This window comes from Pundamilia nyererei, unplaced genomic scaffold (genome assembly GCF_000239375.1).
Source record: "Pundamilia nyererei isolate P.nyererei 1_Seehausen unplaced genomic scaffold, PunNye1.0 scaffold00100, whole genome shotgun sequence".
NCBI classification, from domain to species: Eukaryota; Metazoa; Chordata; class Actinopteri; order Cichliformes; family Cichlidae; genus Pundamilia; species Pundamilia nyererei.
The window spans coordinates 1122088-1134671 of NW_005187501.1; the positions used below are offsets into that span (position 1 = coordinate 1122088).

Below are 12584 nucleotides of genomic sequence, written 5' to 3' on the forward strand. Positions count from 1 at the left end.
AAGTGTACCTCTGGTGCAAATTACTGACCTCTGTCATCATTTTAAGTGGGGGAACTTGCACAATCGGTGGCTGACTAAATACTTTTTTGCCCCACTGCATATAAAAAAAAACTCCTCTTGCCTTGCCTCACTGCAGTTTGAAAGCAGTTCCTCCTGATTTTACACTCCACTATTCAATACAATTCATATAATCATCCCATGATGATAACACATGTGCTATTACATTTCTAAACACAAATCAGTGCTAGCGCCATAAAAAATACCCAACATGATTCATAATTCATACTAAAATGTTCATTTCTAAATTTTCTCACTCAGTTACAATAAATGCAATATAATATATTGTTATAAAAGAGCAGCAGGACCTATAAATGGCCTGCTTTTAGTTGCTGTGTGACTTCTTTCACATGTAAACACACATCAGGGAAAAGCTGCAGAGAGAAAAAAAACAAGTGATGTCACACTGTTGGTGGTTTGTCAGAGGTTACAAACACAGGCCAGTCTTTCCTTTCCCACGTGTCTATATTCATTATTTTTGTATTAGCATTGCCTTTCTGTGTAACATCGATGGGTTTTTCTCTGACGAACTTACGGCGACATATTTCTCCTGTTAGAACAGCGGTTAGCCCAGAATTGACGTCAGGACTCCAGGTCTCTGTATCCTCTGTGCCTTGCTGTCCCTTAACATAGTTTGATAAAAGGAGGCCACAGTCTCCTTTTGTTCCCGTTGTCTCCCACTCTTCCCCAACCCCTTTGCCCCAGATCACCTGCCTGCCCACACTCCTCATTGTTTCCACCTTCCTCTGCCTCTCGCCTCGCAACTTTTTCCTCCTCGCTACCCTCATGCTCCAGCAGCAGCATGCAAACAATAACTTCATCTGATCCACTTAATCTCCTCTCTATCTTTTTTTCTGCCCCACCCCCAAAACCTTCTTTCTTATATGTCAGTAAATCTGAATCTGAATTGGGTCACGGGCTTGTTTCAGGTGGGCCCCAGCAACTGTACCCGTATCTTTTTTTTTCCTTCATCAAATCCCCCAGTTGACACTACACCTCGCCTGAGTGACCATAAAAAAATGGTTAAACCTCTCTGATAAAGTCAGAGTGAATGAGAAATTAGGCAGTGGAACATGGTGGTAAATATGTAAGTGAGCATGTGTTTGAGGAGGGCACAAAGAGATAGAGAAAAGTTTGTATATGGTGGAAATGTAATTGTGACCCTGGCTTTTTTTTTTCTTTTCCCCTCTGTGTGGTTAGACTGTTTGGCCTTCCCGTAGTTTATCTAGCCTCAGAGACATCCAACTTCAAGGTTTAGTTTTGTGTGTCTTTGTAGATGTGTGTGTGTGTGTGTGTCTGTGTGCTGTACAGGAAAGAAGAAAGCGAGCAACGGGGGTGAGAGGTAGATTTGATAGCGGCGGACACCCAGACCCTTCTTCCCTCTCTCCCCCTTCATACCCCTCTGTTTAGACCTTGATAAGTGGAGCCGAAGTCTGTGGGGGTTAGGGATTCCTGTCTAGCACAAATGCATGCGTACACAAAGACACACACACACATTGGGATCCGCCCGCTCCACATTCCTGTGTCCGACTAAGGAAGCAGCCTAGCCGTCTTCCCCTCCACTCCCAAATTATCCCCTTCTTCTAAAATCACTACATACTTATCGCACACACCTCTTTACCTCTCTCTTCCATTCTGACTCATACATACCTCCTCTATCTTTCTCCATCCTTCCACTGAGCCCGGTGCAAACAGCATGTCTAGTCATCTCACAGTGAGCGTAAAATGTTTTACTAGAACAAGTGAAAAAGATCTGGTGGTACAGTGACATAATGTCCCTGTTTTGCAATGCAAACACAAGTTCAGATTATGTCTTGCATCACTCTTAGGATTGCTTTAATAGAAGTCGAAAAACACCAAAATCACTATAAAAGCTTACTGTATGGCCAAATATTAAGTCAAATTGACCTCTCGCAGATTTTCAGGTATTTCTGCCACTTACCTATCACTCTGTTGCAGTGGGGTTTCTTTGTCTCATCTCTCACTGCTCACCTCTCTTTTTATTCATTCCACTCTTTTGTGTCCTTCTTCTGCTGTCCAACTCTGTTTATATATTTTGCCCCCTTTCTCTCTCCCCCCTCGCTTTATTCCTCACTCCCTCCCTTTCAAGGGTGGGTTACAGGGGTTAGGAAGAGGTCATGTGGTCTCACGCTGCCCTTTCCTCTAATGGCTTCTTAATGAGAAAGAGAGAGCGAGGGAGAAGCAGGGAGAGAAGCGCTTTTGAGAAGTGGGGTGAGATATCAGCAGTTCTGCTTGGGGTACTGACTCAGTGTGTGCATGTGTGCGCGTGCGTGTGTCTCTGTACGAGGCTGTGCGTACAGCTGAACATGTATTTGTGCGTGCACATAGTCTGCGCTACTTGACCGACCCTTGCTCCATTTGAAGGCCTTTCCTTGCTCTCTGTTCCTCTCTGGGGAAAGAGGAAATGACACGTTTGTAGCCTCGAATAAGCTCTGCAGCTCATCACACGCAGTGTCCACTGGGTCTGGCACGGGGATGGGTGGGAGATGTTTTGGAGGTGAGGGAGGAGGGTAGTGCGGGTGGGGGGCTGGGCTGTGCTGGGGTGGGGTGGGGGCTCTTTAATTTGCACAGCTTCTGCTGATTTGATCATAAGCAATTAATCTCAATGGCTCAGCTCGGGTGCAGTGGGGGAAGAGAAATGAACACAGTCCTCTTTATGCAGGCGTCCCTTGCTCTGGTTTTCCCCTCCGTCCATGCAGTGTGATTTTTACACTTTTTATCCCTTATATTTGTATCATAGAGGGAACAAGCTGTGGGGATTCTGCTGTTGCGGTCGTTCCCATGTCGTCCCTTGTGATTTCCCCTGCAGAACAACCCCAGCAAATTTTGTCTTTGCAGACAAATATTAGTACTAAATCCCCTTTTTTTCCCCTTTTTTCACAATCTGGTTTGAAAAGCTTTTAATGAGTCTAAGGTTAGCAAACATATGAATCACTTATATGGATTAGCAAAATTTTGAGTCAAGTATAAAAATACAAGTTGATACTTGGAAAGCCAAACTTGGATTTGCACAGTTAGTGTGTAATCAGCTCCACGCTGGTTACAGCACCACAATTCAGAGCTGCATTAGGACAGATAATCGTCGATTTTGGTTTTCAGACTGCTGACAGGCTCGTGGAGTAGTGCGAGGTTCAAGGTCCAGATCTGTCGTGATTGATCTTGAGATCCATCCAGCTTTGATCAGCTCAGGAGTGACACAGATCCCCCCTGATCCACTAGCACCAAGCTTGCAGCTAGCACAGGTGTATATGCTCATATATAGCTCATCTGTTGCGCTTCCTTCTCCTGTTTAACCCTTTGCTCTGTTCCTTCATTTTCACTCGTATGTCTGTATATGAGCCAAACAGTGATTCCCTCACTCTCCCTTTCTCTGCAGTCACCGTGCCAGCTTTCCATCTCCCTCTATCTTCCTCGCCCTTGCTTTTTCCTCTCCATGGCACCATACTCCTCCCATGCTGAGGCCAGAGCTCTCTGCCTCCATTGTTGGAGGCAGGTTGCCAAGGATACAAGCACAGAGGCACAGTCTTAATGTTATGAGATGGGAGAGATGAGCAGAGAGAAGGGAAGAGGGGCAATAGCCTCTCTGGTCACTGGGCAGCTCCACAGCAAGCTAATGCTCTCCAGAGTACATGTAACTCCCTATGCTTCCCACTTTGTGAAGTGTTCCTGTGTGGATGGAGCACAGTGACACTGGTGGGTTGTGGAGTAACTTTTGTTCTGGTCGCCCGCTCCCCGCTCACCTGTTGTGACTGTATCGTATGACTGCAGTGCATGTGTTGTGTTGTGTGTTTGCACATTTGTCAGGCAGTCACTTGGTGGGAGCATTCGAGCTGCCGTTCTTTGGATATAAAACATTAACCAAATGAATTTAAATGCAATCGTCTGCACACAACCGAGTGCTAAATTTGAAGAAATCTAAAAACATTAAATAAGAGTCTCTGTACACTTGGGTCCAGTGCAAATGATTTATTAATGATTTTTCGTTAATCAGGTGTTTTGAATTATTGGTTTCATGACTAATTGTTTCTGAAATGAAATGAAATAATCATATTGTTGTAATTTTAAGTAGGTAAGTAGGCAGTGGTATCTGTAATCAGTTCCAGAAACTTCCATCACAACTATGTGGTGAGTTTGTGGAAAGGTGAGATATTTTTAAGAAAATATAATATACCATTTTTCCTCACCACTGAACTCTCTTGAATATGTGGGCATTAATATGCCATTTATCTCATTTATAGTTCCACAACCTGCTCCAGGATGTCCAGCTGGAAATATTTTGACATTTGCCAACTTTGTTTGCTTCTTAAACTTGTCTTAAATTTATTTCCACCGAGCAGTAAAAAGATTATACCGGCTGGATAGTTAGACTCGAGCTTTTCTGTTGGTCAGTGTGAGTCAAATATTGTGTTAACCCACACACCAGTAACCCACAGGCTATACCATCCCCACCCTGAGTGTTTGTCATTTTCCTCCTCCACTTTCCATTATCCCTCCTCTCAATATCTCCGTGTCCCAACTCACCCTTCAAAATACAACCCTGACTGGGCTGGACGGGGGCATTGGAGCCGGGTCCTCTCCCATGTATAAATCCAAGACATAACCTCTCACTCTTTCTCAATCTCTCGATCTCGCTCTCTCTTTTTGCTCTTAGCACAAAGCCCTGCGTGTCTGCCTTCCTTCCCCACCCAGCATTCTTTCCCCATGCAGACCTCTCCCCCGCTCTCTTTCGTTCTCTCTCTGTCGACTTCCCTCCTGCCCGCCAACTCACTCAGCCTCACCCTACCTTTCATTAGCCCACTCTTTATCTCACGCACTTACTCGGATCGCTCTCTCTCTTTCCCTATCTCACCAGCTTGTACACTCCCCGCTCTCTCTCTCTCTCTTTTTTGTCTACCCCCTCAGTTGCTTTGGCTTTTTTGTTTCTGATATATCTTCATTTATTTCTCTCTCCCTCTCTTTCCCTGCTGACCCTATTATTTTTATATTCCCTCTCTCTCTCTCTCTCTCTCTGCCATCACTCCCCCTCTCTCCCTCTCTCTACCTCCCTCCCACTCCTCTCAGTCCCTCTAAGCTGCATTAACTCCCCAGATTACCTTGAGCCCTGCAATCCTCCATCCCCCACGCACTCACCCGCTCTTCTTTCCCTCCCTTCCTTCAGTCATTCACTTGCTCACTCAGACTACGTCCACAGCTAATTTTGACAGTGTGGATAAACAAATGCTTTGTGGCATTTTGTGAAGATCTCTGTCCACGCTCAAACACTTAAACTGCAGAAAAATAGATCTCTAGTCCACTGGCCTTAACAGAACTGTGCCTCACTGACTTGTGTTAAGGAAAGAGGCATACACAGCCGTCTTTAAGATACAATTTCTTTTTCTAATTTAGATATTTTTCTCTTTCTACTGTCCAAAAATTAGCCAAGTAAAAAAAAAGAACAGTGATCACAGACCATCAAAGATGAGTCAGATGTGAATACTTAGTTAGGCCTTCTGTACACACAGAGGTCCTTCAAGCCAGTAGTTTTACAAAAGCAAATTAACGATAAAGGCTCATCAAAATGCTTCACAATTCAGCCTTTTAGAATTATAAATGAAACGAAACTCCACTATGGTGAGCATTCAAATCAACAGAAAATTGCCTTTTGAGCCTTACAGCGTTTAACCGGACGTGTAAAAATGTATTCGGTCATGACCACTGTAGTCAAAAGAAAATTCGTATTTCTATCTGTATTCATTCATATTTAACTATAAAGCTCTGTTTTCAGGTGCATATGTAGAAAGCACGAGGCGAGAATGCTGGCAGCAAGACCGCATCACAGAACCGACTTTAAGTCTGAAACAAGATCAAAGGAGTTACAGGAGAGGGGGTGGGTTGCAAAGCGGCTTGGAGACAGCAACAAAAGCAAGCCTAAACAGCATGGCCTAAATGAGATTTTCTAATTGGATGTGTAGAAGGATATCAGCTGAGCCATAACCCCATGTCAGCTGACAATGATATCCTCCACCAGCTGGGATTGTTTGACTGAACTGACGCTACCTTTTACCTGTATGTCATTAGAAATCTCTGATACTAGTGGTTCACATACTTTCCATTATGCTTTTACTGGTGGATGAAAGTCCTGTGCATACCAGCATTTAAAAGGGCAGGAAAAGGGACATCAGGTCATTACAAAAAAAGTGCTGCTCGTATGCTGTGTTCTGACATTTTTTTTATTGAATCTATTCTGTCAGAATACAGATTGGTCCACAAAAGAGCAGACAGGTGCGAGGCAGAAGTTAAAGGTACAAATATATTTAGTGTGTTTAAAGAAAGTGTATTAAACGACAGACAAGGTCATTTCCATTTTAAAGGAAAGCATGTGACTAAGTAGATATAAAATGCATGCCAGGGTTGTCACTTGTATACGTAGAAAAACGTGGCACCTAAGAAACAGAGCATGGAGCCCTGCCCTATGTGTGTTTGGCATTGCAAAAGTTTGCAATTCAACCATGACATTTTCCTAACACTAACTACATCATTCATCAAGCTCCATTATCAACCTCAAGAAGAAAATCAAACTGCGAGTAAAAGTGACACTTAGAAGAGGACCTGGCTGAGAGTCATTTGTGTTTGTGCCACTGCCACAACTTACATGGGAGACTTCAGAAGGTACGAGCTAAACCTCCCATATGGACGCTAACAAGCAACCAATCTGAATATTTAGTCTGAGAACTTCTTGGAACTTAGAGCACTGATCCATTAAGGATCAAGCAAATCCAACTGTTCTCATTTGGACAGCTTATTCTTCTTAAGTCACTCCCTGTTGAATGATGTGATCTACAATGCTCAGCTCAGTGATATTTATATAACACGTAAGCCACAGAAAGGAAACGGTAAGCGAGAATAAGTGCAAAAGAGGCTGGCCGAAGTGTTAGCTGTTAGCTTGACACCTGCGGGTAGGTGGGCCTACGGATGTGTCGATGAATTGTGCTGCACTGCTTTGAAGTGTGACCGCCATTTTAAAAAGGGATAAATCCTACCTAGAAATACACGTATATCCCCCTCGTGAATACAAATGCACTGGAAAAACACTTGAGGAGGTTAACCGTGGCCAGATACTGCACCGTAGCCAGATTACATGAGATCACATCCTGATTAATTCTGCCCACATGCTTGCATCTTGTGGTTGTTTAGCATTGCCGTCTTCATGTAGACACGGGCAAAAGCACAGAGAAAGGCAAGCGTTTTCAAATTTAGCTGGCTTTCCGTAGCCTACTCTCACACTCGCTCGTTCGCCCCCACCGTCACCACCCAACCCTCCCTCCCGGAGCCTCTGTAACCTCCCCCTCACCTCTCCTCGCTTCCCCTTCACTCACCCACCCACCCACGCTCCATCACCCCACCGTCCACCTCTCACCCCACCACTCTTGCAATCGTTGTGCTCCTCTTCTCTTTTCTCCTCTCCTCCCCTCCACCCACACTCTCTCTTTTTCCTCCGAGCCCCCAGCAGTACCACCATCACTACCAGCACCATCATCTCACTCTCTCTCTTTCTCTCTCCTGTCCTTTACCACTTTCTTCCCTCTGTCCCTCCCTCCTCTAAAGCCTTCAGGCACTGCTTGATTTATGCTTGCCCTCCCTATCCACCTCCCCACCACCACCCACCCACCCACCCATCCTTCCCTATCTCTCCTGGAGGTTGTGGCCCGGCTAGTCCCTAAAAACAACAGAGAAAGAAAGCAACAGCGAGAGAGAGAGAGAGAGAGAGAGGATAACAACCTCTTTTACTTTCCATCCTCCCTCCTTTTTAACCCAGCATTTTTTTCATTCTCCTCTCCCACACTGCTTTTTAAATTGCCTCTGAATTCTTGAGCTGTTTTAGTGCCTCACTCCCCCTTCTTAGCTGAAATTACTTTTTTACCCTCTCAAACTCTGGCATGCTGAGGAAGCAAGTTCCACCTTCCCTCCCCTCTTTGTCCACTCGAGGACAAACAGGCACTAATCACAGGTTCAGCGTACGAAACTGTTTGTAATAAAAGGTGAAGGAGAGACTTTCATTTTCTCATTTGGAAGCTTGACGCTGTGACGGCGGCGCGCGTGTTGCTCACAGTCTTGTGAGCAACACGGCTCTTGTAATGCCTTGTCCTTTTCAACCTCAGGCTGGTCAAGCCATTAACCGGGCCGACTTGGGGCAAGGCTTCTTTCTGTATCCTCCGCTGTCTCTCACGCACACATGCGCACATATATGCATGGAGAGATACACATTGAGAGAGTCTTTCTCCTTTGTTTGCGCTCTCTCATACTCAAACATGCACACAAGCCCTACTTTCTTCTCTGACAGCTCTCTTGTGGTCGTCAAGCCTCAGTAACTCGTTGCTTAACCACCCTGGACTTTTTCTCTCCATTGTGTTTGGTTACTGTCTCTGTTGATTTGAAGGCGGGGTGAGTTATGTGAGTGTGTGTTTGTGACTCGAGGTGTTGAAGGAGCGTGTCCATCATTAGCCAGGTCATGTGCGCTTGAGTGCGAAACCTGTAGAAATCTTTTTGGGGGGAGTTTTGTGCCTTTTTTTTTTTTTTCTTTCTTTTCTTTTTTTTTTTTAATCTATTAGAATCTTTATATTTGGAAAATGGAAACTCCCTCCCAAAACAGTGTCAGGCTTCATTTAGAGAAGAGGGAGGCATTTGTAGCGCGAAACACACACAAACACCCGCCCGCACACACACAATCAGAACAGAAGATCAGAGGTCAAACTGGGTCACCCGACCCTTCCCTCCCTTTTCAGGCCTTCTCTCTCCTCCTTTTTACTGCGTCAAAGCGTGCTCTCTAGTAACACAACTCCCCTTGTGAAACACACACACACACATATCACTTAGATACAGTGCAGCCTCCAACCACAGCGCATAAAACTCTATCTTCTATCCATTAGCCGTAACTCGCTCAATGGATGATAAATTCAGGATTCCTCATAACACATTTGAAGTATAGTTCAGCGCACACCTATTTTATTTCCAAGGCAAGTCTTATTCCTCCTTTGCTTTTTCCCACTCAAGCCCCTGCATAGCTTGCAGCATCGCTCATGCGCGCGCACACGCACCCAAAACACACACATGAACAAAGAGAACCCACCATTTCCACATATTTGTCTCTCTTTTTAAAAGGGGGTTTTATTTAGCATAAATGTTGAAGCCAAGGGTGCCCGGCTACCATGGCAACCAAATTAAACGGAAGATCTCTTCAGAAAGCAGAAATCTAAATTATTCGGACTCTTTTATGAAGGGGAAAATGAAAATTCCCTTCACTGTACAGAGACCGCTGCACTGTAAAGGCAGAAGAAAAGAGGAGGGGGAAAAAAAGACGAGGAAAATGCTATTGTTTTTTTTGTATCTGACCACGCAGTTCAAAGCCATATTCCACGCCATTGAAATTCATAGGTTGCCTCATGACAACCGGTACGTTAACACTCAGCATATGTGCACAAAGGAATGATGTAACCACAGTGTCTCTAAAACTCGGGATAAACCTATTGCCTTTGAAAGATACCACAATATGTGTATCTACAAATCCTCAACCAAACCCGGCACATGTATGATGAAATCCATAAGCTGCGCGCATGGGATTAGGTGCGACTGGTTCTGGTGTGGTAAATGATTTTATCTGTAAGAACAGGATGAGGTTTAAGTAAGACAGCATCTACGCAGGCCCAATAAAGCTTACATAAGTAAAGGCGGATTATACCGTATATTGCGATTATTTAGCGAGGAAGCCTGTTTGCGATCAGCTGAATACTAATTTCTAATATCTCCCGCTTAGTCCCGGATATGTGGGTATATCCTCAGAAAAACAGGATATGGCACTGCATGTTGCAGGCAAGGGAAAGTGGCTCACTAATGCATCAAATACAAAAATTCATTTCACACATTTTTCTGTGCAAGACAGAAGTTAGACCGGCATCTGCAAGGAGACCATGAAGCAATCACTCTTCCATAACCCTTCCATTCAATCTACAATGTGTGACTGAAGGATTGTTACTGTATGACTGTGAGGAGTGCGGATATGTTCCATCTGTAGATGCACGTGTCTAAGGGGATGCTGGGAAACCGTTCTGGGGTCATTCACTCACCCAATGAACAGATGAGTGGAAGGAGATAGGGGTCAGAGATGACCCTCTTTTCCCTCTCTCCTTCCATTTGTCTGCCTCTTCTTTCTCCATATATGTGTGTATTTGTGCAAGTGTGTGTGTGTGTGTGCTGTTGTTGGCCAACAGCAGATCTATGTTATTGATTGACTCCTGTGGCTGCTGGGCTGCCCACTGAAGGAGGGGGCAGAGCTCTAATGAATTCCTGCACCTCATGCCCTGTGCGCCAACCCCTACACCCCCTCCTTAATTAACTTTGTGTGTGTGTGCGGGTGGGACGGGGGTGTGCGTGGAGGCACGCATGTGTGTCTTGTGTGTATCATCTGTGCTTCCTCCACAGCTCAACACCCCCGCTTTTACACTCCCTTGCCTTTTTTATTCCTTTATCTCTTTCTACGCTGCCCATGCCTCCTCTTTTTTTCCCTCTCTACTCCCCCTACCCTTATTTTTTTTAATATCTTGTGATACGTTAGCTAGCCGTTTGATGACTACTGATTACTTCGTATGTATGTCACTCTCATCTGAGGCGGCCCATCCTCAATATCTCACTCATATCTCTCTACACCTTTCAGATCTATATGTGCAGCCATGCATACAGAACGTGTATCCATCCATCTGATCTGGGATCATTTATCTATCCCGAGCATGAAAAATGACTGACAGTTTCCCTGTGTCTGTGTGTGAGAGAGGGAGAGAGAGAGGGTGGTCAGCATTGACCTAGTAAGCTGAGAAAAAGCTGTATACCCATCGGTATTCCAGACGTGGAGCCAAACTACTGTCTTTGTCACCTTGACTCCCCTGCAGCAGACGGCCACCAGGCTGCACAGGAAACACTTAACACTGCCCAACTGTAGTTAAAATGAACAATAGGGCTATTTTGTTTTCTTGCTTCCATTAAATTTTTTCATGTTTTCTTTCCTCTTTTGCTTCCCCACCCGTTTCTGTTCTCAGTGCCCCCGCATCACCCTAGTTACTGTCCTCACTCTGTTTATTCCCCATTAGCTCTGAGTGTGATTTCAGCTGTCGCTGCATGGGCGCTGTGCAACGGTAAACTTATATATTAGGATGTCAGAAGGTTTCTGTCCAGAACAGTCACACATAATTATGTACACACACCCCTCTCCTTAAGGCAAGACTCAAGTCTGCATTAGCTCTCAGAAGTCTCTGTGTTTGTTTTAGATGTAGACAAGCCATTCTTTCAAAGACTCTAAGCCAGTGATGTGCCTGGTGTGTATTTTTGTCTACTTCTTTGTTGGAGAAAGCAACCTGTCATCAGCTAAATGTCAATTAGGAGGTAATAAAAGTGTGTTTGTGTCTGTATTTGTGTGTGTTTTTGTTTGCGTGTGTGTGTGTGCTGAGCAGAGCTGTCGTCAGCAGTGTGGTCTGACAGTCTTGTAGATCTACAGTGGAACCTCCAGCGACATGTCTACTGCTGACAGCTTCTCTCTGCTTTCAACGAGTCTGATGGCTAAATGCACACACGCGCACACACACACACACTCAAGCACACACGCTCACAGGCATAGCGCATAAACACGCGCGCACACATGGATCACGTCTGTGTCTGCCATTCGGTCTCACACTGTCTCTTTATGATCTCTCTGTATTTTTGTTGACTGGTGATGATGAGGTATGTTAGGGAGTCGAGGAGAGCGAGGGATGAATCAGAGTGGTGACGTGTTGGTAGTCGCTACCAAAAACACTGGGTGTAAACGATGACTTGGCTGAGAGGGTTGAAAGGATTGGTTTAATATGGTGTTTTTTTGTGCTTTCACTCAGGCTGTTATCACTGTCAGGTGAAACCTAAAAGTGTCAACTTTTTTTCTTGTTTTTTGTAGTTTGGCCATCGCTGTTTATCCCCTTTGGAGATGCTTCACAGTGTCAAAAGTGATGGAATTTTCATCCTATAGAGAAACATATAATCCCTCAAATATATTAAAACAGTGCTTCAGTGATTTAAAACACCAGCTTGAGCTTGAATAGCATTTTAATGTCACTCATTTTTAGTTGTATAAGGACACAAGAACCTCACCCGTCTTCTGTTACTTCATCTCTATTCAGGGGCAGACGTGACTGAACCCAACAGCTCAGACAGCCGTGGCGAACGCCTCGACTTCTTCCTCAAACAGGAAGAGCCTCTTGCCACAGAGCCCAGCTTCCTGGGCACCAACGAATTGGAGGAGGCCGGGGGAGGAGCCGGGGGTGGAACAATCTCATCTGTAGCCAATCTGAAGGCAGCGCTGATGAGTAAGAACAGCCTGCTGTCACTGCGGGCTGAGATGATGGGAGATGATAACCCCTTGTTGTATGAGTACCTGCCCAAAGGAGGACACTCCCTGTCTTGTAAGTCACTATTTACTAACACTGCACTCACCCTGATTGTTATACACA

The 12584-nt window shown here is 44.9% G+C and overlaps 1 protein-coding gene across 3 annotated transcripts in view; it reads left to right on the top strand.

Annotated features, from left to right (window-relative positions):
- Positions 1–12584, top strand: part of zbtb46 (zinc finger and BTB domain containing 46) — a 60589-nt gene that overhangs the window by 35183 nt on the left and 12822 nt on the right. For all 3 annotated transcript variants that reach the window (XM_005740448.1, XM_005740446.1, XM_005740447.1), the window contains exon 4: positions 12255–12536. In XM_005740448.1, the coding sequence (XP_005740505.1) occupies positions 12255–12536 (282 nt within the window). The remainder of the gene's footprint in view (positions 1–12254; positions 12537–12584) is intronic.